The sequence below is a fragment of the Amblyomma americanum genome, chromosome 5 (genome assembly GCF_052857255.1).
Source record: "Amblyomma americanum isolate KBUSLIRL-KWMA chromosome 5, ASM5285725v1, whole genome shotgun sequence".
In the NCBI taxonomy this organism is placed as follows: domain Eukaryota; kingdom Metazoa; phylum Arthropoda; class Arachnida; order Ixodida; family Ixodidae; genus Amblyomma; species Amblyomma americanum.
Genome location: NC_135501.1, coordinates 201515946 through 201543329, shown reverse-complemented (window position 1 = coordinate 201543329; position 27384 = coordinate 201515946). Strand labels below are relative to the sequence as shown.

The following is a 27384-nucleotide window of genomic DNA, read 5'->3' as shown; positions in this document are numbered from 1 at the left end:
TTGCGAAATACCGTATCACACCCAGGCGCGCTGTGTACTTATTTCTTGCTTTTTTGTTTGAGCGTTTACCTCACAGGTTGTGCAATTCCTCTACAGCTTAACTCTCCAGAGACGTCAGACCTGCAGAGGCTCGCGAGACGCTTACGCCAACGCTCGCAAAGGTTTCGATTCGAGAAGATTGCAGCAAGGTTTCCCAAGCGAGGCTTAACTAGCCGTGCGAGAAATAAAATCACAGCAATCGAGACACACATAGCGACGGTGTGTGTACCTTGAGCTCACATCTGCGTGTGTTCGAGAAAGGAAGAAGGCTATACGTAGAGATCAAAGTGATGCGGAGCCTTGAAACATCTTGGAAGCACCTTAGTGTTCTGTATTGTGTTACTTGACCGTTACCTGGCAACGCCATGTTTACTTCTCGTCTGCTTCTTGGCGCTAAAAAAGACCGTCTGCGCCGTCTTTTTCGCGAATCCCGTCGCCAGACGGGACAGGCGGCGTTTTTTTTTAAACCTCCGGTTCGTGACTTCAAGGTCAACCATTGTTCTTCTATCAGTGGGTCTTGACCTCGCGTGATTGGGCTTCTTAAACCGGAGGTGGCTTTTCTTTGTACTGTAGTTATTGAGTTATCGAACGCGTCGCATATCTGGTCGAATAAGCGTCGATGTACCACAGGACCTTTTGTCGTATTCGAGGTTCGGTTGCTCTGGTTTCGATCGCGCGTGGTAGTAATAAACCTGTGTAGTCAAAAGACTTTGCGGCGAACAGAAAGGCGCCGTCCGAAGTTTGAATTTGAACGGGGAGCGTTTGCTGTAGGAGGGGCCTTGATACGCGATGCGCGGTCTTCTATGCACTCCTGCCTCCTGTCACAAGTGGCCACCTAAGCCCTGTAATGCTGCCGTCTATCCTATATAACACCTTTGATTTCATAAATTGGAATACCTAATTACAACAAGGGTACCCTGATAAAAATGGCCTATAGACTGTCTATAGACTTCTTATTGACTCTATTACTTTCCATAGATATTTCTTTTTGTCTATAGATAGTCTATAGATTGTCGATAGAGACAAACATCTACTAAGAGTGTACGGCCATAAAATCTATAGATTATTTATAAACTGCCTATAGGATTTGTATTGCCTATAGACTGCACTCTAGGGTTTGCCTATAAAGGGTCTATAGACTTTATAGATAGAAATCTGTGGACAGTCTATAGACTTTCTAAAGAAATTTTTGCATGGGTACACAGGTAGGGTTCTGAAGAAGGGAAGAGCGCGCTAACCGTCTCATTCTGCGCATACATATGAACCGCGCTGTGGGGGAAGGATTTAAAGGGGGGGGGGGGACTGAGAAATCAAATCACTGGCACGTACACAGCACGCATTGCACTTAAGGGCGTCCGTTAGCTATTGGTTTCAAGCCGTGTGTCGCTTGGCTCTGAGTATAACTGGCCGGGCCCTTGGCTGAAAGAATAGTAAAAGTTCAGTTTTGATGCACTAGCACTAGCGCTTCCACTGAGCCTCTTAGCCGTAGTCTGTGGGTCCCTCTGTGTGGGACGGTTGTGATGACGTCGCAAGGTCACGTGACATATATAGCTGGCCCGCCTGCCGCCAAGGTTGCTTCTCTGGGGATTTCTTGAAGAGCTTGGTGGCAGGTGGGCCACCTAGGTCACGTTACCTTGTGACGTCATCACAACCTGCCCACCTGATTGCGAGCAAACTGCCCACCGTGGCAGGTGGCAGTTAAATTAGTGATTGGTCGCTCGAGAAGAGCAACCTGGGTCGCACAAGGCCCACCGCTGGTAGCACCTGTCATCTCAGGGCAGTGGTGCATCCCTTAACCGCTGCACCACTGCGCCAGGAGGGGTTTGAGGACTCCCAGGGACCCATGAATGTAAGGTAGAGTACGATCAACGAGAGAATGAAAACAGAAATGCTAGCGCACCTAAGGGGGGCTCGCGTCTGGCGTAACCGCGTTAAATCGTCCGCCATCTTTTTTTACGCTTTTACACCCGAGTTTTACACTTTTCGTGGGGAGAACGGCGACACCATGGAGAGGATTGCCAACGGACGGTACCATCCCCCGCAGTTCCCCAGGAATAGGGGGTGGTCGAGGAAAAGAGCTCGCGGTTAGATTGCGGCTTTCTGCTGCTCGCGTTATACATCGGAGGGGTAGGATAGAGGAAGAAAGAGTCATCAGGGGGCGCGTAACTGCTGTCCAAGGAAACGGACGAACAGGAAAGAAAAGAGCCAAGAAAAAAAGGGGGAAAGGAAAACTTAGCCGAGCTAAATTATGTGAACTGGCTGCGACCCTCCTCCCAAGCTCTCTGTATAAATGTCTTTGTCGTCAGCGATGATGCGTTCAAGGAATCGGAACGTTATATATATATATATATATATATATATATATATATATATATATATATATATATATATATATATATATATATATATATATATATATATATATATATATATATATATATATATATATATATTATACATACACACAGACACAGGTATATGCCTGTTTGTCGGCGGCACGCTGTCCTGCTGGACTTTACGAGGATAACGTCCCGGTATATATAAGTAAATGAAGATACAAGTGTAAGCACTATACGCGTAAGCATAGATGAAGCCTCGAGCCTTGCCAGGGGAGCGCTGAAACTAATTATGACCGCGCCGAAGGCCACTTCTTCGTTCCTTTTCGTCTTCAAATATTTTTTTCTCGCTTGTTTTTGTTTTGCGGCACCACTGCTCTTATATAGCGCAGTGGATAATTTCAGTTTCTTTTTATTTTACTTCTTTCCCCTTATTTCAAGCTCGGGGCTATCTCGACCGTGCGCAGTGCATCCTGACGGTCGATAAAGCTTCCCTATTCCCAGTTGTCTCGGTAGGGTGGGCGCCCGCGGTGCTCTGCTATTTCTGTGCAGTATGGACGGTAGTCTCGCGTTACTTGTCTTGCGAGTATACCCACCGTAGAAGTAGTCCCGTAACCAAGCAGCTGTTCCCCCTCGAGGGTAAGTCTTCGATCGGCACTCCAGTCGAGCTATATATACTTGCGGAACTTGGAAGAAACAAAAAAAACATAAAATACCACTTATGGGGCTTTCTGCAACGAGGCAGACGCAGACGACGAAATCGGAAGACTAGGCTGCATGCGAAGCGGCCCCCGGTGTTTTCGTCTGTCGGCATTTTTCCTTTTTTGTCACCTTTGCTGCTGTATCGCTGTACACTCTAAACCGAAATGATCAAAATGGCGTAAGCTGTGAGTGAGCTAATGACAGCTTACTCCCTTTTTACTCCCATATAGGCGTATTTGTGTTTAGAGTGTACGCAACTCAAGATAGCACTGCGATCCATACGAGTGTTGGGCTCCCGCTGGCACTTGCACTGTATAACGCTGCCGTTCAACTGCTAAATTGCTGCCACGCTGCCAGCTTTCTCAGCGGAGCGAACGGAACGCAGACGGCATAGAAGCCGCGTAGGAAACTGCGACGCGATGCACTGTCGTTTCGTTTTGTGTGCTCTTTCCATTGCTCCGTGGCGCTGCAGCCAACTACAGACGGATCCGTAATGAATCCGTGCGGTCACATGATCTCCGAAGTTACATGCCAGAATTCTTCGTCCACAGATTTTTTTATTATATAGGAGCTGCGAGACTGCCCGCTAAGGCCCGCGCATCAAAATTCAGCGCTCCGATTTGGCGGGAATTTTTCAGTTAGCCGATTGTCGCGCCTCTCGTGGCAATTACAGGCGAATTGCCCGAGTTGGCTGCTGAAGGTTGCTGAGCTCAGAGGTGGCACCACTATGGCTGTAATTAAGCCCCTTCAAACTGACTGCACGTCCTCGGCGGACTTTGATCGGGATTTCGTAACTGGTGGGATTATAGGATTCTGCTCATCAGTTTCTGAGACACCAGAGACGACGCAGACGACCGACAGAGCAGCCCGGTACGAAACTTCGGAGCGATACGAATTTGCTACCGTTCCTGCGTGTTCTCTCTCGATTATTATTATTATTATTCGCTCGTGAGGTCGCCGCGTCTGCATGCGCTGCACCCAATTCTACGCAGACGATACAATGTGGTGGAGCTGTAGACGGTCGTATCTCCGAGGGCTGCTCGACGTGTTCCCAAGCCCTTACCGCTACTAGGGCTCCGGGAAAAATTCTCTCAGCCGCGGGCGCAGGCCCTCTCATTGTTTCACCCCAAATCATACTGCACTTGCAGAAGTACATTTTTGCTTGCTGTCGTGACCGGGAGGTTAAAGGTAATATTCTTCGTTCCATACTGTCGCGTGTGCTGTTTTACTTTTTTTTTAACGGGTGTGGTGGGCGCTGTCTGCTCGGTGATTGTCTCTCAGAAGACAGGAAAAAAATTGGGCAGACATTGGCCTTTATTTTGTCGGAGTATCACAAAAGAAATTCTAAGGAGACCCCCGTGAGGAACGTTTGATTATTCGAAGCTCGTTGACTCGAGTTAAATTATGAGAGTCGCGTGAGGGAATCGTTTAAAAGAGTTGATGGTATACGTGTACGACGACCAGACTTGACGAATAGATGACTACAAGCTAACGAAATCACCCGGGGCGGTTTCGCCATTAAGCCCTGCATAAAAGTTTCGGTAGTCGGTAGTGATGAGACGGCTAGGTCCCCCGTTTCGAAACTCAACATTTCCGCAAGGCGTATGCTTTTAATGAACGCAAAGAAAGACGGTAAAACACGCACTACGTCTTGTGGGCAGTAATACAGTCATCACAACAGACAAGCGTTGCAGAGAAAGCAGCTGGCTAGCTCGCGTCCGGCAGACACTAATTACTGTTTTGGTACAATTAATGCCAGATACATGCTACGCCGGCTGGAGGTTTCAGTCGTCCTACTTACTCTGACGTCACAAAGTCATGTGGCCCTATAGGCACGTGTGCAGAGCAGGGGGTCGATTGAACTTTGAGCCTGTCCCCCAGCTCGCGTGATCTCCCGAATTCTTGTTACATAGCGCGTGCTCAATAGGGACTCTTAAGATAGGGTGACGCTATCATCTAGGCGCATAAAAAAATATCAGGGGGGCACTGGCCCTCCGCTATTTCTCTGTGCCTCTGACCGATAGCATCACCCTATTTTGAAAGCCTCAAATATATTTTGTGGACGCGGGGGGCATCAGCATTGCTTGCTCCTTCATTAACCTTGTTCGTTGAGCGATTTTTATCCCATCTTCTTCAAGCCCTGAGGCAATACTCAGCGTCCAGAAAAGAAAAAAAAATTAGTTGTGAAAACTTTAATTGATGCGGAGGTAATTAGAGATCATTTTTCTTTCACTATACTGTCTATTCTAATTCTGATTCTATCCTTATTCCATTTCTATTCGTAATGGCTGCTTTTATTCAGTTTTGCTGAGTCATTCTTAGTGCGGAGCCTTACTCCTCTCCCCTACAAGTGAAGAGGGAGAGAGTAATGGTTGGAAAGGGGCAGATGGAGAGAGGGAAATCTCCCTAAACACCACCTTCCGATCGTTAGCAGGCAGAGGTTTCACACCGGCACCTCTGCCGGACAGTTTGAACCTTCATGGCCCTCCTGTAGTCGGATACAACTCAAGAACTAAGCGGCTTTTCCCCGACAACGGACCCCCTTCCAGCCAGCAGCGTCGGGCGGATCTCATGAGCCTGCTAGTGTGAATATTCAGTAAGTGGCTGATGAAAAGGGATAGTCACCTCCCTGCATTGTCGCGCCTGCAGGTTCGTGAGAACCGGCCGACGCCATTGGCCGGAAAGGGGTTCTTTGTCGGGGAAAAGCCGCTCCATCCTTGACTTGTATCCACTATAACGCTATCGCAATAAAATTAAAAAAAAATATGCAGGAATTTGCACGTAGCTGGCCGAGAAAAGTGCATGTCCGTCGCCCTAATAAATTTCTTGTCAGTTTAATTCTAGCTCTGCTTAAGACTGCTCGAAAATTTATTTTTGCTTGCTTCTGTTCTCAGTGTTCAAACTTGGAACTCACGAGTAAGAATACTTCAACGTCCGATATGAAAGAGCTTAAGCATTCAGTTTGCATTTTAGATCGAAAATTTGTTTTATTGCCTCGTCAAACTTGGGGGACTGGCTTGTCGGTGATATAGAAAACTATACTTAGAGAAAAAAGAAACAAAATGTGTACAAACCACCTTCAATTTGCACTCCTATTCGAGCAGCAGTCGTATAGGTGGAATATTAATCAACTGTTCCTCGTTCTTATTGGAGCCCGACTTTCACGTCCTGAGAGCTCGGGGCTTAATTTCGCCGCCTTCAGGGCTATACCGAGACGTTGCATAGCGCCTGCCTTCCACGTCGTTCTTTTTTTCTCACTTCTCTCTCTCTCTCTATTTTCGTATTCACTTTCTTTTCATTGTCTTTCGCAATTCAATTTATTCTTTCATAACTTGCCGCCATTTTTTTCTTTCGCTCTCTTATTCTCCCTTTCCTGTCTTCTCTGTATTTTTTCTCGCGTTCTTTTTTTTCACTCGCGTTTATTTCTTTCTTTTTCTATTTTTCTTAACCGCGTTCATCGCTCGTTCCGCTGTCCTGACGTCATTTAAAACCCCGATTTGTCTCTCCCAAATTTGCCCGGTGCCGTGAGGAGCGCTGCCGGAGGGTCTGCGGGATTTTCGGGAGCCTAGCGCCGGGCACGTTCTTCAATCGATCGAGCGTTTTTCCCCGATATCATTTCTTTTTATCGATCAAAAGGCGACGACGGGTCTCGCGATTCGAGACGGAAAAAAATAAAGGCCAATAAAACTTTCTGGCTTATGAAGATGGCAGCAAAATACAGACGAACAGCTAGCAGACGGAGGAAAGGGATTGTTTCGCCCGCACGGCAAGTGGCTGCTTGGAAAGAAGAGGAAATAGAATAGCGTGAAGGTGGGGAGAGGGACGACTTTGTTTTTCTTTCTTTATTTTTCTTTCTTTTTTTTCTTTACGCCGACTTCGTATCTGAGCTGCCGGCGTGACCTACTTTCGGTCGCTTTACAGGAAGACGTCTCAGCTGATGTTGAGTCGGCAGAATTCTTTCATTTTCTGCCCATTCTTACTACTGGAAGTCGTCTTTTTTTTTTCTTGTACGAGTTACCTTCTTTCCATTTCTGTCATTCGAGTGGAGACGGCAGAGGGTGGAGAAGTGGCTTCCGTTTTTTTTTTCCATTTCAAGTAATGTGTACCGAAGTTCTTTTCTGAGAGCAAAACAACGTATTGAAAGGTGGAAGTCAATGCGGGACGCCGGGAGGCACCTTGCTCTGCTTTTTGGGAACTTTCTGTATCACATACAATGGCTCGCCTTTGGCTTTGCGTTGGTATGTGTGTTAGCAATGTTTGCTATCTTGTTGTGCTCGTAAACCTTCCAGTTCCGAAACGACCAGTGGTGTAGGTCTTTCTTGTCCCGGAAATTCAGTTGTGTTCACGCAGCTGTCGGCGAACTGCGGCGAGGGTTTTTGGTGGAGAACGTTTCTAGCGAAGTGTTTCTAGCGAAGCCTTGTTTTATTTTTTTAAATTTTTACATCTGATGCTGTTCACTCCAGAGTGCTCATAAAAGCGGTGCTCCGAGTTCGGCATGTACCGTTTCTGCCTTCCCATGTTCCTTCCTTTGGCTGATTTATTCGGCTGTCCTCATCTGCAGCGTTATTGAATTTAAACCGGCTTGCCGAGTCTGACGTGCAACCGAGAAGGCTTTGCGCATGCAAATGACCTGTCGTTGTTGCCTTGTTTGGAAAGGTTAGCCCCCTGGCATAGCGCGCTCTCTTTTGTCGTTACAGCAGAAGAAAGCTTCACTCTCAGACAGTGCGCACAAACTTTTAAAGGTGCTAACTTTTATTCATTGTTTTGTTGTAGAAAAAAGAAACACCTTTGTAGGAACAAAGACGTAGTGCAAACTTCTTGTTTCGCTAAAAGCTAATCTTTGTTCGACCAAGCAGCAAACTTCGGAAATTTTTGCATTTTAGGGAATATGTGTACGCGGTACACTGATATGGATTACGCCCACGTGTTCACTGGTTCCACACTCTGTACCTGACCTTTCGCTGCGTGCAATCTTTGCCGTCATCGAGTGAAACGTGTGGTCGTGAAGAAGCCCCAAACGCTTCAGACGCCGCACGTAGCCGGGAGATGGGAGCCCTAAGACATGCGGCGGGCCTGGGACACTGTCGACGAATGCGCTGCCCGATAGCGTCTGAAAATCTGTGTCACACTATTATAACATTAATAATTGGTTTTTGGGGAAAGGAAATGACGCAGTATCTGTCCCATATATCGTTGGACACCTGAACCGCGCCGTAAGGGAAGGGATAAGGGAGGGAGTGAAAGAAGAAAGGAATGGAAAGAGAAAATGGGACAGCGTTTACGCCAGCTGGCGCGATGCGGGGGATCCTATGCTGGAGTATCGTCTGTCTTTGAATTCTGCCACTGCCAAACGTTTTTCTCCATAAAAAAAAAAGACCGCGGCGGCTACGTTTTTATGGAGGAAAAACGCGAAGGCGCCCGTGTGCTGTGCGATGTCAGTGCATGTTAAAGATCCCCAGGTGGTCGAAATTATTCCGGAGCCCTCCACTATGGCACCTATTTCTTCCTTTCTTCTTTCAGTCCCTCCCTTATCCCTTCCCTTACGGCGCGGTTCAGGTGTCCGCCGAGATATGTGAGACAGATACTGCGCCATTTCCTCCCCCCCCCCCCCAAAAAAAAACAGTTATTCACTACCAAACGCCGATGTTCCAAAGAAAAAAGAACCTTTGCATAAAACTCGCTGCCAGTGATAGACACACAGGTTTTAGTTCTTTTTTTTTCTTTCACGAAATCACCAACTGTTTGTCATAAATTTGTCGTGTCTTGTTCATTTCAACATTTTTCTTTTCCTGCGAAAAGCCTCCACAAATTCTCGACTTTGACAAGGCCTTATAGATATGTCTGTTTAGCAGTCGACAATAGTCTTTAAAGAAGTCAATCATAAATATTTTCATTGCGATGTTTTCCATAACAGTCATACAGTACGCGAAAGCAAAATTTTCGAACAACTGTGCAATTTGAAGGGAAATAATAAATTTACTTTCGTGTGTTCCACTTTTGGGAAATTGTAAAGTAAAAAGTTAACGAATAAAGTAAACAAAAAAGTAGAACGCGACACTACTTCACTCTCGAGGGCCTCCTCTTTTGGTAAGCCAGCTCTATACCCGGGCCAAGCGGCACATCCTGACGATATATAGTTACATCTGTTTTGTATATAGTTTTCGCTCTTACCATGGCAGCGTATTTTTCCTACAAGGAACGTGGAAATGAATGCGACAGCTTGTCAAATGAGCGCTCGCTCGCGCAGCGTTCCGGTGCCGTTGCTTTGGGTAAAAGTCAATATATTTTCCCTCTCGCGTGTTGTGTGGGCGAGCTTATGCGTTTCTACATGGAAGCCCGCGAGTAATTGAATTTTTCGCCGAGTGCCGTGCTTTCGGACGGAACGAGGGTTAAATTGAATCGGACAGCTCAGCTCCGCGAACTTGGGACATAATGCTATACGCGCAGTTTCGCCCTTGCCTGCCAGAATTAAGGTCAGATTTTTAGCCTGTTCTTTATATTTTTTTTGTACGAGGTCCATTACTTGATTTGCCATTTTACCCCTCCACGTGAAACATCCAGGTGAAACATTTATTTACAACGTTTTTTTTTTAATGTAGGCGTGTAGCGCTTTAGAAGCCAAGTAATGCGAAAAGCCGCCGAGATGGTTCATTGGTTATGGCGCTCGGCTGCTGACCCGAAAGACGCGGGTTCGATTCCGGCCGCTGCGGTCGAGTTTCGATGGAGGCGAAGTTCTAGAGGCCCGTGTACTGTGCGATGTCAGTGCACGTTAAAGAACCCCAGGTGGTCGAAATTTCCGGAGCCTCTCACTACAGCGTCCCTCATGGCCTGAGTCTCTTTGGGACGTCAAACCCAAACGAACCATAAACCAAATGAAAAGCCCGTCCGAAAGGGCGCCCTGTTTGAATAATAATAGGTTCTAAATGTATACACAGTGCTGATTATGCCGCCGTTTTATACGAAGAACCCCGGAAGGATCAAAATTGTTCGTGAAATCGGTAGCTTTGTACGGCGCAAAAACCGTTGGAATGTGCCAAATAGGAAAGATACGCATTTTCTTACTAATTTCGATGTTAATTTGTTTGTATTTTTCATTGGTGTAGTGGTATTACCAGAGTCTTTTTTCTTTGTGTACGCTGCAAAGGCCCCACTTTCCCACTTTTATTCCGCGGGAACTTGCAAACGGCTCTTGCAGACCTGTCTGACTATTTATTACTAGCAATGACTATTTAATACTAGCAATAATTGCTTATGTTTATGGTGGAGCCAGCCGATAAGGGGTGGTAACAATCCAGAATGTTTAGCCTGGCGATTTGTTACCATGAAAATAAAGGAGAAATGGACTATTCTCGGTTAGAAACCGTTTATTCTGAAGCCACTCATTTTTTTAAATGAAATATTCGTATTCGACTTCCTGAAAAAGGTTTTTAGACAAAGACGGAATTCAGGGACTCGTTATGACACACTTGTGAAAAAATCCTAGAGTCGCTTAAAGCGAGGGAACATAGGGGAATGTTTTTATTATTATTTTAATTTTGCGGTATTCATCAATGGGAAATTAGTGGCGTAACCATTTTATTTACCTGAAAGATAATGGCTTAGAAAGTAGAATAGTCGCTTTCTTCATATGTGTATAACGAAAGGTGGTGCCAAAAATGTGTACTCACTTTATAATGAATCTTATAGTCCATCTAAGTGTGACCACACGTTCGATACTTGTATAATATTTACCTGAGAAGCTGCATAATGTTCCACCACAGCGGTGGCCAAGTGGTTGAGCATCGGCCTCGCATGCGCCAGGTGCAGGGTTCGATCCCTAGTGCCTCAGGGTACCCACCGGTGATACAGAGGATACAAGCTTTCCCCTGGTCTGGTGCTCGGCATTTGGAGTGAAATGATTGGAAAATGGGTCTTTGACCCCACCTTGACAAAAAGAAAAATACCTTGTGTCATGGCGCTCTTTGGCCTTATATACCCTTGCACCATAAAAATCCATAATCATCATCATCAGCATAATGTTCCCTCCACGCCAGTGCTTTTTCGGCGTCACCCGCCGCTGAGGCTCAGTGGTTAGGGCGCTCGCCTAATGATCCTGAGTACCCGGGTTCGAACCCGACCGCGGCGGCCGCGTTTCGATGGAGGCGAAACGCAAAAAGCGCCCGTGTGCTGTGCGATGTCAGTGCACGTTAAAGATCCCCAGATGGTCGAAATTATTCCGGAGACCTCCTCCACTACGGCACCTCTTTCTTTCTTTCACTCCCTTCTATATCCCTTCCTTACAGCGCGGTTCGGGTGTCCTCCGAGATACATGAAACAGTTACTGTGCCATTTCCTTTTCCCCAAAACAAAAACAAAAAATCGGCGAACATCCCCGGTACGAAGAAGGCCAGAAGCGTCTCTTGTGTGTTCTGGTTGAGTTTCTGAACGAGTGTACGTTTGTTACATACATTGCAGCAAGGTTTTTGATGTCATACTGAGCACACAGTGTCGATATGCTTGCATCAGAAGTTTTATTGATTTTTTTATGTTACTTCCCATTGCTGACCGTATTTTTGGAGACTTTTCTTCCTTCGCGTTTTGCTCTCTAGAAACCTTGTGGTCGTTCCATAACGTTTCGCACAAAGGCTGCGTAGTCTGCATTAACTCGCGATGCCTTGAGTGGTAGTTCGAGTTTACTCCTATGGTATTTCAACCGTTGTATCACTGGCGGCTACCATTGAGTAAATTTTTAGTAAGCTAGCATTAGAGCTTCCACTCAGCCGCTTAACCGTTGTCTCTGCGGTCCCTGTGTGGGCACGTTGCGACGACGTCACAAGGTCACGTGACCTGGCTGGCCCGCCTGCCACTTGGGTTGCTTCTCTGGGGATTTTAGTCCGCTAACGCTAGCGCCCCTTTTCGCCGACGTTTGTCCGGTCTGTCTGCAACCTTGAAGAGCTGGGTGGCAGATGGGCCACCTGCGTCACGTTACCCTGTGATGTCATCGCAACCTGCTCACCTCCTATGCGCGAAGACTGCCCACTGTTTCAGACGGCAGTTCAATTAATGGTTGGTCGCGAGAGGTTGCTACAGGAAAGGACAACCGGGGTCTCAGAAGTCTCGTGCATCGCTTAACCGCTGCACCACTGCGCCAGGAAGGGTATGAGGACTCCCAGGGATCTGTGAATATTAAGGGGAGAGGAGAATGACCAATGGGAGAATAAAAACCGAAATACTACACACTAAACAATTTCTCACCCTTTAAGGTGTAAATCACCTGTCCCCAGACGAACACCCTTTTACAATTGTTTGGTGCTAAAAAATGGTGCAGAGATAAGCACCCTTAAGGAAGGCTGCACTTAATGATACTTTAGAGGATGTAATGGTTTCACCCTCATTAAAGGGTACTATTTTTCCACAACACCTCTACGAATGCATGTTGGAAGGGTGCTCCACGTTGATCCACCCATGAACCAAAAGCCTTGGACTGATGCGCACCCTCTAAACTTTCATGCTGTGCACCCTTCCTGAAGGGTGCTGATCTCTGCATCCTTTTTAACCCCCAAAAGGGTGTTAGTCTGGGGTCAGCTGATTTGCACCCTTAAGAATGAGAATTTGTTTACTGTGTAGCGCAACTATTTTGCATCTGGCCTAACCACGCTGAATCGTCTTTCTTCTTCTTCTTCTTTGCAGGCAATAGGCGTTGTGGGTGACCGTACTCAGGACCTCAATTTAAAAGGTGAGTGTTGCCTGCTTGCAGTCTTCTGGCGAAGTGCATGCTGTGCAGCTGAAGGAAATTCATTCATTCATTCATTCATTCATTCATTCATTCATTCATTCATTCATTCATTCATTCATTCCACCTTCACCAAACACTGAACCATCTCATTGGCGTATACCTAGTGAATTATTCGCTCGCTCGCTCATTCACTGATTAATTAGTCCACTCACACATGCTCTCAGTCATCTACACACTCACTCAGCCATCCACTCTCACTCACTCACTCACGCCCTCGCCCACCCACCAACTCGCCCCCTCATCAACTCACTCCCGTCGAATCTTGCGGTGGCTAAATATGAAGGGGAAACACCGTGACAATCGATACTCACTGAAGGGGGAAAAAAAAAGAACGGCCAGTAATGTAAAAAAGAACACATATCCAACAGCAGAGCGCGGCTAGATGTCTTCGACCACCGAAATCTAAGGAGAGCAATCATTTTTTGTGTCGACAACGGTAACACATGTTACAACGCTCTCCGGCGAAATGAAAATGTTTCACTTTACTGGAAAGGACATGCTCTCTTTCTCTATCTCTCTCTTTCGCTTGGTCTTCACGTTAAAGAACCGTGTGGGGAGTTGTTCTTGCTGATAGGTTTTGTTTTAAAAGCAGTGTTGACGTGGAAGTTTTTCTTGTTTCTCCTCTAAAGGATGCAATTACTAAGCCGTGGTGAGGTAATTAGATACAAACCGACGGTACATTCTTGACTAGTACATTTTTTACTAAGGTATCGACATAAACCGTGTCCGTCGCTTCTGTAGCTTCTTGGCCGGGACTCGGTAGGACCTCGGTAGGAGATTACGTAACTGCTGAAAACAGGCGTTAAAGTAAAATGACCTTTCGAACAGGGAAATTACCTCTGTGCTATGATGATACGCTCTCGCATGAGGCTAGTTTCTTTTTTTTTTCAGATCGTAGAAACGACGTCGCCGAAAGAAGAATTTAAGAAACCTGTGGCTCGCTGAATCTTTCGTAACTTCTTTAACGCGCTTACTTTCTTCAGACGCTTTGCAGCTTATTGAGCGCTTACTAAACTCATTTTCCATCAAACCACGTTACGTCAAGTGAGGTATTTGACATTATCTTGGTTACCTTTTTTTCAGTTGTGTTTGACTTATTCAATGGCACGAATTTCTTCTTCCTTACAAAACCTTTTGAAGGCAGTCTATATACTGTCCGTAGACACTTGTCTATAAAGTCTATACACTTATGGACAAATCATATAGACTAGTCCATAGGCAATACAAATCCTATAGACAATCTAGAGATCTATGGCCATTCACTTCTAGCAGACTTTTTTTCTATATAAGGTATATAGACTAGGAATAGACGAAACGAAATGTCTATAGGAAGGCAATAAAGTCTATAACAAGTCATAGACCGTATTTATTTTTCTCTTGTTTTTTATTTTTCGCGACAATTGGAAAAATTGTATGAGAAAAAATGTAGAAACGTGGTTTCTAACAGGGTGTCTGTAGGTTCTGGTTTAGGAAAATGTTGGACGTTACAGTAACCAGGTCTATGTTCGATGTGCCCGAAGGAAATTTAATCCTTCGATTGGTTGAAAAGCCCAGTAATTTCAGGATTGCAGCGGCGGGCTTTTGTGCGTGTTGTGATCATACTTGATTTCAAGCGGTTTACAGAGAGTCCGCCTTGGGCGGGGCTTCTAATGACTGCGGTTCTGCAGATTTCTTCACACGCACTATTGATAGAAATTGCGCGATACACGCGTAGCTTTTGGTTATATTTAGTAGTGCTGTATGGTTTCTGCTTTATATGGAATATAAAACTTAAGCGCTTTTATTCATTTAGACGGATCGACAAGTAGCCCCCACTAAAATATCGCGAATGCGTCAAATACGAGCTCAATAAGCGACGCACTGGTTTTGGAAGCAGCAACATTCATGCTAGCTGCCTTCGACGCTTGATTTATTTGCTGGTATTTTGGCTCGAGGAAATGGATATGGCTTGCGCACGGTGTTTACAGCAACCCTCGATAGACGCCGCTGGCTGCCTTCGTGGCGCAGTTAGATAAAACGATACGTGATAATTTTATATATGCATTTTTCTTGCTTCCGCCGCTTCTCGATTGTCAGCTTCAGTTTCGCCTTCCACCTTTTATTGTTTATGTTTAGCTCTTTCTTCGACGCTCATGTTTACAGTGCCCACAGAATAAACGGCTGCTCCTGAATGCTTTTGCACTTATCCTTAGTGCACGCTGCTTTCCTTTTTTTTTTGCTTTTTGCTTTGTTAAGCTCCGCTGGAAAGCTGGCTGGAAATCATTAAGCTGTCGCCTTTGTCCACGAGCCATATACATGGATGAGACAGAAGTTCTGCGTTTTAAAATTTTAGTTCGAAAGCACTACTTCACGGGGTCAAACCCAGCCATGAAGCTTGTGGCGTCCCTGACCTTGAGGATGCCGAAATAAAATTAATATTGCCGCGAGTGGGATTCGAACCCGCGGCGGCGCGTACAGCTAAGCTTCGCTGGCCACTGCACGAGAGCACTAGGCTATCGCCGCATTTTTTTTTCTCTTTATTGCCTGTTTCGACCACTATGCTATCACCGCAGTCGGTCACGCATTGTGTTAAACTGCAACGCACTCTCGCTGTGTGCATTGCACATCGCCGTATTCATCAACTTCCATCTGCGGCTCGAACAGATCAGATCAGCTTAACCTCGATCAGAGCTTAACCTGAGTCTAATATCTGACGATACAGCAAAGTAAAACCATGAGCCAGTCAGGCTTAACACATGCTTTCACACGTCTACTCGGTTTAACTACGTTAAAACCCTACCACTTTTTTTTTTATTTTTTGCACGTTTGTTTCAGGCGTCGGTTAATGTGCGGAGGCGCCTTTTAGAAGGACGTTCGAAAGAGTGCTCACCCTTGACTTGGCGCAGGAGAGACACTGGACGCGAGGCAGTGCGAAGCGATGGAGGACATCTTCAAGGCCATGCAGTTTGACAGCATCAGCTTGGAGTCGTGTCACTTAGATGACGAGGTGAGTTGACCGCCGCGTTGAAAAAGAAGAAAAGGAAAAAAAAAGTAATCTCTGATAGAAGTCACTTTATTTTAGCTCAAAGAAGTCAAGTCGCATCGCAGAAAAGGTGCCAAGTACAGTTCAGGGAACTGTAAAATGGAACGCTCTATTAGCATGCAGTCAACAATGATTGCGCGATTTTTTATTCTGGTGGTTTTCAGTAATAAGCGTGATTTCTATACTGCCTTGTCAAGTTCGATGAGAAATGGCAAATAAGTTTGCTCTTGAGTACGCACTGGGTGTTCCTTTTAATACTGCGTGCACATGTATACCCACTAGGCTCTTTTCGATGATTTTGTTCTTTGCCTTTGCTTGTCGCAAGAAAATGCTTCATTTTTAGTGAGATTCAGAAAGACAAACCATGGGCATGGCAAGGAGCGAAATTGTGCTAATTTCAGTAGTGCTGTCCGTTTTTATGGTGTTCAATTGCCATTTCCTGAATGTGTTTCAAGATTTTGAGTCGTTGTGAGATTTGCTGTCGGCTCTTCATTTCCTTGTCTTCTTGAGCCTCCGTTGCCAGAGGAATGTTTTGTGTAACATATTCGACTTAAAAGCAACACTATAAAAAAAATATGGCCAAAGACATAGGAGTGGACGGGACGGTGGCTTTGTTTCTCGAGTGCGTGTATTCGTCCCGGACACTCCAGCTCCGAGCCTTTGGAACATTGCGACGTTGCACTAGTCAACGTAGTTTGTAATGGTTTGAGTTAGTGGTGGTAGTGTTATCAGTAAGTTGCAGTTTTGTGCTGCACCATCCCTCGGGGCTGCGATGTACCACACTACAGTTGAACCTCGTTATAGAGAAGTTGATGGGGCCCGGCAATTACTTCGGTATATCCGTAGCTTCATTTATAGCCCGTGTTCACCGAGCTTCCGAGGGGAATCGTCATTCCTTCGCTATATTCATTGTTTCGTTATAACGAGGTTCGACTTATATCGAGGTGCGGAAGTTCTGAAATCGTATTTTTGCACTTGAAGCTGTTCTTTAAAGGATGAAATCAGTGAGTATATCCGCGAACACGAAATAAGCTTTAAATTTGTGTCAGTTATGAAACTTCCAGTGACTCACCAGAACTTTAGTCGTGAAAGTTGTAGAACTGTCTCCACTGTAATAGCGTGACGTCGCTTCACGGTTGCCCGCATCACGGTTGCCCGCGGGTTACTTTTGGAATGGAATCCACTAAGCTTGATGAAAAGTCGTATTCAGATTTTTTAAAATTAAAAAAAAATGAGACTGAAAATACAAAAAATCGCGCGACTCCGGCGGGAGCAGGAAATTGGTGGCATTGATCATGTCTTCTGACGTCATATATGGGCGCGGCAGTTTCAAAGCAGCGCCCTTTACGCTTGAACGTGAATGCAGTCGGTTGAAGGGTAAAGTCCATTAAAATTATGTCATCTCACTCCAGAGAACAGACACACTACCGCGTGAAATTAGACAAAGGTGTTAGCGGAGTCCAGGCTAACTTTAATAGAACAAAAGTTGTTCTAGTAGCATTGGTCGAGGTTTTGGCGTCGTTGTGTTGCTCGCCGAACTGCTTTGCGCATCTGACGCTAGCATGCAACTGGTAGCGGACTGGCGTCAGGTACACACAGCAGTCTAGCGAGCAGTGTGATGACGCCCATAAGACCTTTTCACTACCCTCGGGAAAACCGGTTTTCCGGGCTGTGGTGTGCCCAATATGGCGGCGCCCATGGACCGGTTTGTGAAAAGGTCTATAGTGGAACAAAGCCGCATCACTTTGATGTTTGGTTCTAACTAAAATATGTAGGTTCTAACTTGCCAAACTGTTTTATGGAACAATCCTCAGAACCAGCTGTATTCGCCTGGGAATTGTTCCATAAACCGGTTTGACCACTTATAATTTTTTCACCTCGGATATAAGTGGTCAGTGTTACTGAAAAGAAGGAACATTTATTAACGGCCTTTCGTTACCGATGGTAGCAAATGGATTCAACGTAGCTACCGCGATCGGTCGCACTAATGTGGACATTGATGAACTCACTTTTACGCTTTAGGCGAGTGCGGTGTATGATAGTGTGCTTTCATCTGTACTTGCTTGAAGCCATGTTTTTCCCGTTTTTTTCCTTGGCAGGGAGCGGCCACAGTGTTCGATATGATCGAGTATTACGAGTCGGCGAGGAAGCTCAACATCTCGCACAACCGCAACATCGACTCCCGGGGCTGGCAAGCTTGCTCAAGAATGCTCAAGAAGGTACACGTGCACTTGAAGATTTGTTACAGTAGCTTCGTATAGTGACGAGTTGTGGCCGGATTCGCCCAAAAAGCTGTAATTTTCGGGCGTGGAAAAAGTGTGTAGCAGGGCACTAAAAACAATTTAAAGAAATTTACGGTGATGTGGGCGTTTTTCATCCTTTCGTTCGCAGTCTTTTGCGTTGTTCTCGTGTAATATCTGCTGTTATGTCAAAGGAATAAGCAAGATGAAACAGAGAAATGTAAGTATCCTTTGGAGAGCCCTGTAATTTCGGAGAAACCAAGGAAACAGGCATGCAGGTTTTGCCCTAACGCGGTTAAAGGGTGCGTAGTACATGCTACACTACATTCTTATGTGGTTGTAGTCTTCCGAGCGTAAAGAAGCACTAGTGGAATGACAATGAGACTAAGGTCATTTAATTAAAACCGAATTTTCGCGTAGCAACGAAAAGGCGAACGATGGGGGGAGCCCTGATACTCGTCCCTCGAAGAGCCGCTCGTTATACCGCTGCTGCAGTTTCAGTTTCGAGTTGCAGGTAGCCGATGTCGTGTCTTATCGATGGCTGGTGGTGTTTATCACTCCAGGACGTCTAGTACCTCCCTGCCGTGCTTTTAACCTTGCTCCGTAGCACAGCCTCGTTTGTACAGCTGCACCTGCAAGAAGTACGTAAAACAATTTCCGGGCTAGTCATTAGCATATTTAGAGATCCAAAGCGCAAGAGAAACGACTGACGAGAAGGACGGGTGCTGCAGCGCGTGGCTTTTTCGTTGTGCACAGCGCGAAGGAAATTGTGGACGAGAAAGAGTACCGGATGGGAAGCGCTATTAGAAGTCAAATGCACCTCGTCTTTGCCTCGAGTCCTCACTCTGGATGACGCCACCCTCCTTTTAACAAGAAAGGAACTCCTCCGGCGCCGCACACGTGCTCTAATCCCTCCGTGTGCGGTTACCCTCCCCCGCGGTCTTACCCGTGCAGAGGAGGTTGCGCTTAGGAGGATCCGGGTCGTGGTTGCCCTAACTCCAGCTGTGACACGCAAGTGGCCGCATTTCAAAGATATATACCCCCGCCCCGGGTGTCCAGTCTGCAAGAACACAGACTGTGAGGCGGATATCCACCACCTGTTGTGGGTTTGCCCGGCGCTGAAGCCGACGAGAATTCGGCGCCTGGCGGCAGTGGGTCTCTCACCAAAGAATCCGGATTCATATATCGCTTGGACACAAAGGCCATATCATCGTTCGCTCCTAGATTTTATTAGATCAGCCAACCTTTTTTTCATTTATTTAAGCACCGTCATCATCCCTCATTTCATACCCTTTATGCACTGTGGCAATAAACATCGCATAAAAAAAAGCCCATTCAGGCATAACTTGACACAATACTAAACAGTACTTGAAACATTCCTTTGGAAAACCAAGTAGCATACCTCTTGGATGCGCTGATGTGAACCAGCAGAACACTGTCGGCACCTCACCATGTAGTAGCCGCGATCTCGCTCCGGTTCGATCGAAACATAATTCGGTAAAGTGGTCACTGCGAAGTCGACTGCCATGGTGTAGGTTTGCACATAATAAGGCGAAAGCCTTTAATGGCTCATACTCCCGGACGAGATCCTGTCCGTCCGTTACATCGCCAACAGGAAGTCACGACAACGGAAGGGACATCATACCCACACTTTGGCCTTGGCCGATTTGACCAAAATCGATGTCCATGCAGCCTAATTCGACTACGACGAACACCATGGTGACCCCCCAAATTTGGCCCAGGTCACCCCCGAAATTTGACCTTGGCCGATTTGCACCAAAATCGATGTCCAGCCTAATTCGACTATGGCTAACACTATTGTGACGCCCAAATCTGGCCCGGGTCACCCCCAAATTGGCCCACCCACCCCCGAAATTTGACCTTGCCTGAAGGCTTTCGCATCGCACACTTTAGATCGCCAAAGTGCCCCCTGAATTTTTTCTTTCTTAAATTTACCCCTCATTGATGGTAAAACTTGTGTTTAGAGCACGGGAACATACATTACAAAAAAAAATTGGCAGTGGCTTAGCTCGGCCATGCCAGGATATACGTAGCAAGAGGTACGTTTCCTTGTCTGAGCTTGCTGTGGTCACTGTATATTTAGCAATGAGAGACATTGTGTATACACATCTTTTATTCATTTTGCTTGACAGAGACTAAGACTACCCGATGATCTGTGAAGTAGCATTCAGCGCTATCAATTTTGGAAGAGTTAATCTTCTTTTCTCTGTACCGCCGTTTAGCAGCGGCTGGACTCTCCTTCTCAGCATGCATGTCAAACGTTGTGATACAGCCGCCCATTACATCTCCGCCTTTTATACGCAATGCTGCGCATGCGACGCGCGGTTCGGGTGATAGAGCGGCATGCGGCGACGAAGCGCGCGGCGCAGCTGTGGGGTCTCCCTGCATGGTTACCATGGTATCGGCGCATGCGCACAACTGCTCATCCGCGTGACGTCACGCGCGGCTCCGACGGTGGAGCGGACGCGCGGCTGGGGCAACAGCGAAGCGCACGCCGCACCTGCTGCTCCTCTCCGGTGAACATGGTAACGGCGCATGCGCACAACTAGCCTGTCCCGGCCACCGCAAAATGCTCGACTGGTAGCCCAGTGTAGCTCTCGCTGCAACAAATCCCAGTGTTGGCAATGCTAGTGCAACGGGACGACGCAGAGCTGAGCAGACGAGGGTCCGTACGCGTTGTGTGCAGCGAAGTCCTGTCGTCTGCTAGTATCGTCCCATTCACGGTGTACCCATTGCAACGTGTTTCTGAAACGTCTTTCCCGAAGACTGCCGGTCTCCTCACGCAGTTGACGGCGCAACAGGTAATGCATTATCGTGGAAAAGGACGAGAACGACGAAAAGACGAAATGACAAGATGAAAACGGAACATTATAAACCGTGCTGATGCCTGTCAAAGCCTGACTTCTGGTATGCGGCCGTGTACTTCCGGTGGCTTCGCCTTGGGGCGCCCGATGCGCCATCCAGCCCCCAGTGTAGATCGGTGGAAAGCGCTCGGGAAGTGGGTTGTATCCATGGGGGCTTTATCCATGGCTTTATCGAAATTTTTCTTCCTCCATGCTTTATCGGCATGATTATCAGGAAGAGCACACCAGCGCCTCTGGCGGCAGTCTGCACATTTGGCTTCACGCCGCCACGGCCGCCTCGATCATACGCGGCCACGCGATCGTGGTGGTCGTGACGTCGCCTATGCGCGCTGGGCCGACCGCCACTCTTTCGTCAACTCGATACTTCTAGTACACTCTAGCTGCGACCAGGACTACATGGACAACGGCCGCTTAAGTTCATGGAGCAACGGCGTTCTTCCGCGATCCCGTGGCTGCCTGCCTGCCACGCATTTTTACGCATGTGTGTCCGTGCTTGTACTCATGGTTGAACCTGACTAGTTAGGGCGGGGGAGAGGCGATGTGCGTTGCCATGCCACATGCCAGTTGCATCCCGTCCGCTGCAATCTGTAGGCTGTAGCGCACGTTCTCCCGCTGAAACACGCTTTGTTTCTATCCAGTTTTTTTTTGTTGTTGCTGTTGTTTCTCTCTTCATTAAGCGCGGCTGCAAAAACAACCCCTCGACGCGGGACTGACTCGTTCGATCCTGGAAGGCGCCGTATTATACCGTATATACCCGTGTATTAGCAGCCCTCGTGTACAGCTCGCACCCCCCCCCCCCCCCCTTATTTTCGACCGCATAGTTAAAAAAGCTAAAACGCGCCTAGGCCCACAAAGTTCTACAAGATGGCGCCAGTTAGTTTTTCCCACACTGTATTCATTATCATCATCGTTGCGCAACACGACGTTTCCGTGGCTGTTTGTTTCTAGTCATCACGGCGCCTTGCCCAGTGCCATTTGGTCTTTGTTATCCGTTGCTTCGTTCGGAAGTGCGTGGACTGCTTGCGGAATCTGTTGTGTTGCATGCGCCATCGTGTGGCAGGCTGTGTGTTTTTGTACGTGAACAAAAAGCAATGGGCAAGCGCAGACGGTCCTACATTGCAAGCTTCAAACTTCAAGTGGCAAAATATGCTGAGGAACACTGCAAACAAGAGGCCGGGTGCAAGTTTGACGTCGACGAAAAGTGTGTTTGCTGCTGGTGTATGCAACTGCAAGACGTTGCCGAGACTACCCGAACCCGGAAGGCTTTCCGTGGGAAACAGTGCAAGTTCCCAAAACTTGAAGTGGAAGGATCTCGACGAGTACGTTCGCACTACTAGGAGAAATAGCTTCGGGTTGTCTACGGAAATGATCCGCATGTAAGCAATTACTGTATGCAATCACCATTGCTCAGCACATGAACATTTGACCTGCGAACTTCAATGCCAGTCGAGGGTGGCTTCAACGTTTTATAAAATGGCACCAAATCTCCATCCGCCGTCGAACGACGTTGTGCCAGAAGTTACCAGCCGAATACGAGGACCAAATAATGAAGTTTCATCACTTTGTCAACGCACTTCGGAAGGAGCATGAGTACGACCTCTCACATATAGGCAATGCTGATCAGGCCCCTGTCTGGTTCGATGCCCCTGAACATTGCACAGTGGAAGCCAATGGGGCAAAAAGGGTCTCCATGCACACTACTGGCGCTGAACGGCAAAAGTGCACAGTGATGCTTTGCATCACCACTGATGGAAGGAAGCTTTCACACTACGTTGTCTTTTAAGAGAAAGTCTGCCAAGGGAGAAGTTCCCCCAGGGTATCATAGTCTGGGTGCAAGAAGAAGGATGTCCGACGAATTGGTCATAGACTGGCTGAAAATAGTGTGGCAGAACTGGGCAGCTTTAGAGGGAACCTAACAGACTGGGTGAAGACTTGGCTGGCAGACTGCCAAATGGACTTAGCCATAATTCCTGGTGGCCTCACAAGCGTGCTACAGCCGCTCGATGTTTGCGTTGACCGACCATTCAAGACGGAATTTCAGCGGTGCTAAACCGAGTGGATGGCCGCGGGCAACCATGGAACCACTCCGACAGGGCAGCTGAACCGAGCGTCCCTCCAGCAGGTGTGCACTTGGATTCATTGTCAGCGGACACCATTTTGAAAGAATTTTAGAGTCACGAGGCCATCCAAAGATTTTGAGCTTTGGGATTGTCATAAATGCACCACTACATTTCTGAAGAGCAGATTGTGTGGCCTGGGAACTTATGACGAATCCTGTATGTAGCTGCACATGCCCTGGTGAAAATCTTGACCAGTCCAACTGGGAATTGTTCCATAAACCTGTTGGGTTGGTTAAGATTTTCTCCAGGGTGTGCAAATACTAAGTGACCGTCACAGGCTATATCCTGTCTCCAGCACTAGCATTTGATTAGAATGGCTTGCCTCTGCTATGGTGACCATAATAAGATGCAGTGCTAAACCCTTGCAACGTCAAGCTGATTAACTGTTCTATGACATCTTATCTCCTTTTGTCAATCGGCCTTCCTTCTTAAGTTTGACTGCGTGCGTGCATTCATCCTTGCGTGCTTCTTTAGGCAGCAGTTTACTTGAACATGGCCTGCACAGTTACTGTTCACTTAAAGGTGCATGAATAGATTCATCATCATCGTCAGCCACACTACGCCCACTGCAGGACAAAGACCTCTCCCTATCTCTCCTATTAGCCCAGTTAGTGCCAGCTGCGGCCACGCCATCCCTGTAAACTTTTTAATCACATCCGCCCGCCTAACTTTCTAGCCCCCTGCTACACTTCTCAAGGTTCTCTCTATTTTTTTTTCCTGTATAACTTTGGCCAGGGCACCCTTTCTTCTTTCTTCACCCAGGAAAAAGCTTTCATCCGCTTGTTGGTATGAAAGCGGACAACTGATGAACTGTTTTTCTATCATTAGCCTTGACACTTCCGTTTTGCATGAGGTGGCTAGAGACAGCATTCAAGAGGCCTTGAGGTCAAATCTGCCGAAACAAACTTGTGAGCAAATTTAAAAATCTGCGTATGTCTGACAACATCAAGCTAGCAGGGAAGGATTTATGAGTAGTGTTAAAAAAGCAGCTGTGCGGAGTAGAAATTCACTGTGTTAGAAATCACATGCTGATCCCTGTTGCCAGTGACACTATGTACCAACAGTCTCTTTCAGCCATGCATATAGCAGTGCTCATTGCTTCAAATATATTTTTTTCTTTTTCTCGCAGACCCCCTGCTTGCAGCACCTGGATGCCAGGGGCACATCGTTGAGCGAACAGACGCTGCTTGTCCTCGGGCGGGCGTTGAGGCTTGGCTCGCACCTCAACTCCCTTCATCTCGAGAACTGCTCGCTGACTGGCCGTTCACTCGTCATCTTAGGTCAGCACCAGGGGTTGTCACAACTCGTGCTCCATTTCAGGCTGTGCATACTAAATGGGCCTGGCTGTTTCACCACCTGTTCCAGCATCACTCACTCTGTCTTGAGCAAAATGGCATTTTATCATCACTACCATCAGCATACATTACAAAACTGGGTTAATCCGTTCAAAGTTCTTTGTGCTTACAGGCAACACAACACATAAGACAAAGGAGTGAGATAGGAGGAATGCAGCTGTGAACTGTTTGAACTGTAATTCTGTCAGCTGTCGACAGCCTTCGCTGTCGGTCAAAGGTCAATGGTTGTCCTGGTTCATTTTTGCTTCAGCCTGTCATTTTGTGCTGCTTATAAAAAAATAATCATAATAGTAATAATAACTGTAATTTACCAGCATCTGTAGCAGAGAAATGTTACTAGTACTCGTGTTGTAACAAACAGCATGAGTGGAAATGGCTTATATGACATGAGTAGCTGATATGGCTGATATAATTTTGTTCTTGGCTAGACAGAGTAGTTGTCTTGTGAAAATACATGCTGTGCATCAAGAAGTAAATGAATTACTGTTACCGTGACATGGTGTGCCTGCCTAGCAAGTGAAGTTGCACCTTCATTGTATTTGCATTTCAAGGAACCATTTATGGTTCGTTGCAAGCTCTGCAAGGGTCAATACGCTAAAACATTGTTGGCATCACATATTTAAGTACTTTCTAGCTCGAAAGAAGTGTTTAATCATTGCTCTTCTGTCATCCTGCAGTGGCAGCACTGAAGCTGAACCCAGCGCTGAAGGAGCTTTACCTGGGTGACAATGGGATGACGTGTGCGGACGGCCTGCAGCTGGCAAACCTGCTGCGAGCCAACACGCGCCTCGAGTACCTCGACCTGCGTGGGAATAATCTCCAGGTCTGTCCTCATCCCACCAACGGGATAAGCATCTGTGGAAGGACCATTGCACACTTCTCCCCATTTTAATGGAGTACAACTGCAAATTTGTGGACAATGCAGCAATCTGTGGAAAGGAAAATATGGTTTATGGGCGTTTAACGTCCCAAAGCGACTCAGGCTATGAGGGACGCCGTAGTGAAGGGCTCCGGAAATTTCGACCGCGTGGGGTTCTTTTATGTGCACTGACATCGCACAGCACACGGGCCTCTAGAATCTAGAATTTCGCCTCCATCGAAATTCGACCGCCGCGGCCGGGATCGAACCCGCATCTTTCGGGCCTGTAGCCGAGCGCCATAACCACTCAGCCACCGTGGCGGCAGAAAGGAAAATAATAGTTGTGACATTAAGAGACCGGAAGAAAACAGAGCAGGTTAGGAAACAAACATCTGTAAATGATGTTCTGGCTTAAATCAAAAATAAGAAATAAATATGGGCAGGACATGTAATGTAGCAGTGCGTGGAAACGGAGCAGGGGACAGCGGAGTCAGGTGGACAGATGAGATTGGGAAGTTTGCTAGGATAGGGTTGGCTGCTGCAGAAACAACACAGAACTATATTGAGATCAATGGAAGAAGCCATTGCGTGCTGTAAACTGTTTACAGAGCGCAGTTTGCAGTTGATGACAGGTGGCACCATCAGAACGGCCGTCAGTTCTGGCCTTCGTATCCACCGGTAATAGCATTGGTGTGCAGCGTGAACTGCTGCACCGCGGCTTTCGTACGAACGTCAAATGAACTATAACCATCGCTGCTTTGGTAGGGATGTGATGTGTTTTCCTAAAGCAATGTAGAAAATAGAGCTAATGTTCTTGTGGTCAATTAGTGAAAAATAGACGAAGCTGTTTACTTAAGTCACGCTTCAAAGCTCAGGCCACTGTTTATCTGAGAGTTGTCTTGCAAGTACGTTTTCATTTCTATGAGAATTGAACATCCATGAGTTTTTGTATAGAAAAAAAATTGCAAAAATATAACGCAAAGCTCACTCACCAGCTTATTTCAGCTTTGGTCTTCCATGAACTGTTGTACATTTCTGGCAATTGTTCATAGTAGAGACCTCTTTGAAGTAAACAAATGGTTATAATGAAGAGCATTTGGCTTTGGTGACATTCTTCCGGTGAACTGATGGCATTCGTAGCACGTGGGCAGCCTATGACATCTTAAAGCAACAGATGCATAACAGCGCAATCGCATGGTCAGCAAACAGAGGCAAATGGGCAATGAAGACAATAAAATGGCACTCTTTGAGGTGGCTTCATCACTAGGGTTGTAAGTTGAAAAGCCAACTTTTCGAAGGCTTTGGGGCCATAGAAGCAATGCCGCAAGAAAAAACAAAGCTGGCTATCAACATGGAACGGCGGTGGCATGGGCCATTGAGAACAGAAGGGCAACTGGACTTCATGCTTTTTTGTAACGTTTTATGACGTTTGTTACTGACATCACATTTTATGCTGTGTGGCACATTTAGTGTAATAATTAATAATAATAATGAAAGAACAGTCAGGAGTAGGTAAAGGAAAAGGAACAGAAAGGAGTAGGTGAAAGAAAAGAGGTAGCAGCACTGCGTGGGTGGTTTTTTCGTGCTTGATTGTGTTGCACGTGCCTTGACTATTGCCTCTTAAATGGCACTGAGACTGCGAAAGATGACGCCTTGCTTGTGCAGAGCTGTCATTTCTCAAACTCCCCCCCTCACATTATATATTCGTGGCCGCTTCGTAGTATTTTTGCAAATACGGCACCTCCACATGCCAGATGAAATGCACTTGTTGCTTTCTTCTATGTTTTTAGGTTTTTAAAGCAAGCGAATATCTTAAACAAACTGCAGATTTGGTAAACTGTAGTTTAATTCATTTAACACAAGACATTTTTAATCTCATAGCAGTCAGAGTCGCATGGCAGCGAGGAATTCGCGGCATGATATGTGGCTTCTTCTGTTGCTGCGATTCAACGCCATACAACAGGTGGTGGCACAGAACGCCTAGAATCAGCCGAAAGCGCATTACAGATGACCCTGATGAAACTATTAGTGCATTGTCATGTAGGCCTGGT

The 27384-nt window shown here is 46.6% G+C and overlaps 1 protein-coding gene across 3 annotated transcripts in view; it reads left to right on the top strand.

Moving 5' to 3' along the window:
* LOC144133422 (uncharacterized) overlaps positions 1 to 27384 on the top strand; it is a 363299-nt gene that overhangs the window by 306102 nt on the left and 29813 nt on the right. For all 3 annotated transcript variants that reach the window (XM_077666514.1, XM_077666513.1, XM_077666512.1), the window contains exons 3-7: positions 12747 to 12792; positions 15738 to 15838; positions 17974 to 18093; positions 24249 to 24399; positions 25152 to 25297. In XM_077666514.1, coding sequence (XP_077522640.1) covers positions 12747 to 12792; positions 15738 to 15838; positions 17974 to 18093; positions 24249 to 24399; positions 25152 to 25297 — 564 coding nt within the window. The remainder of the gene's footprint in view (positions 1 to 12746; positions 12793 to 15737; positions 15839 to 17973; positions 18094 to 24248; positions 24400 to 25151; positions 25298 to 27384) is intronic.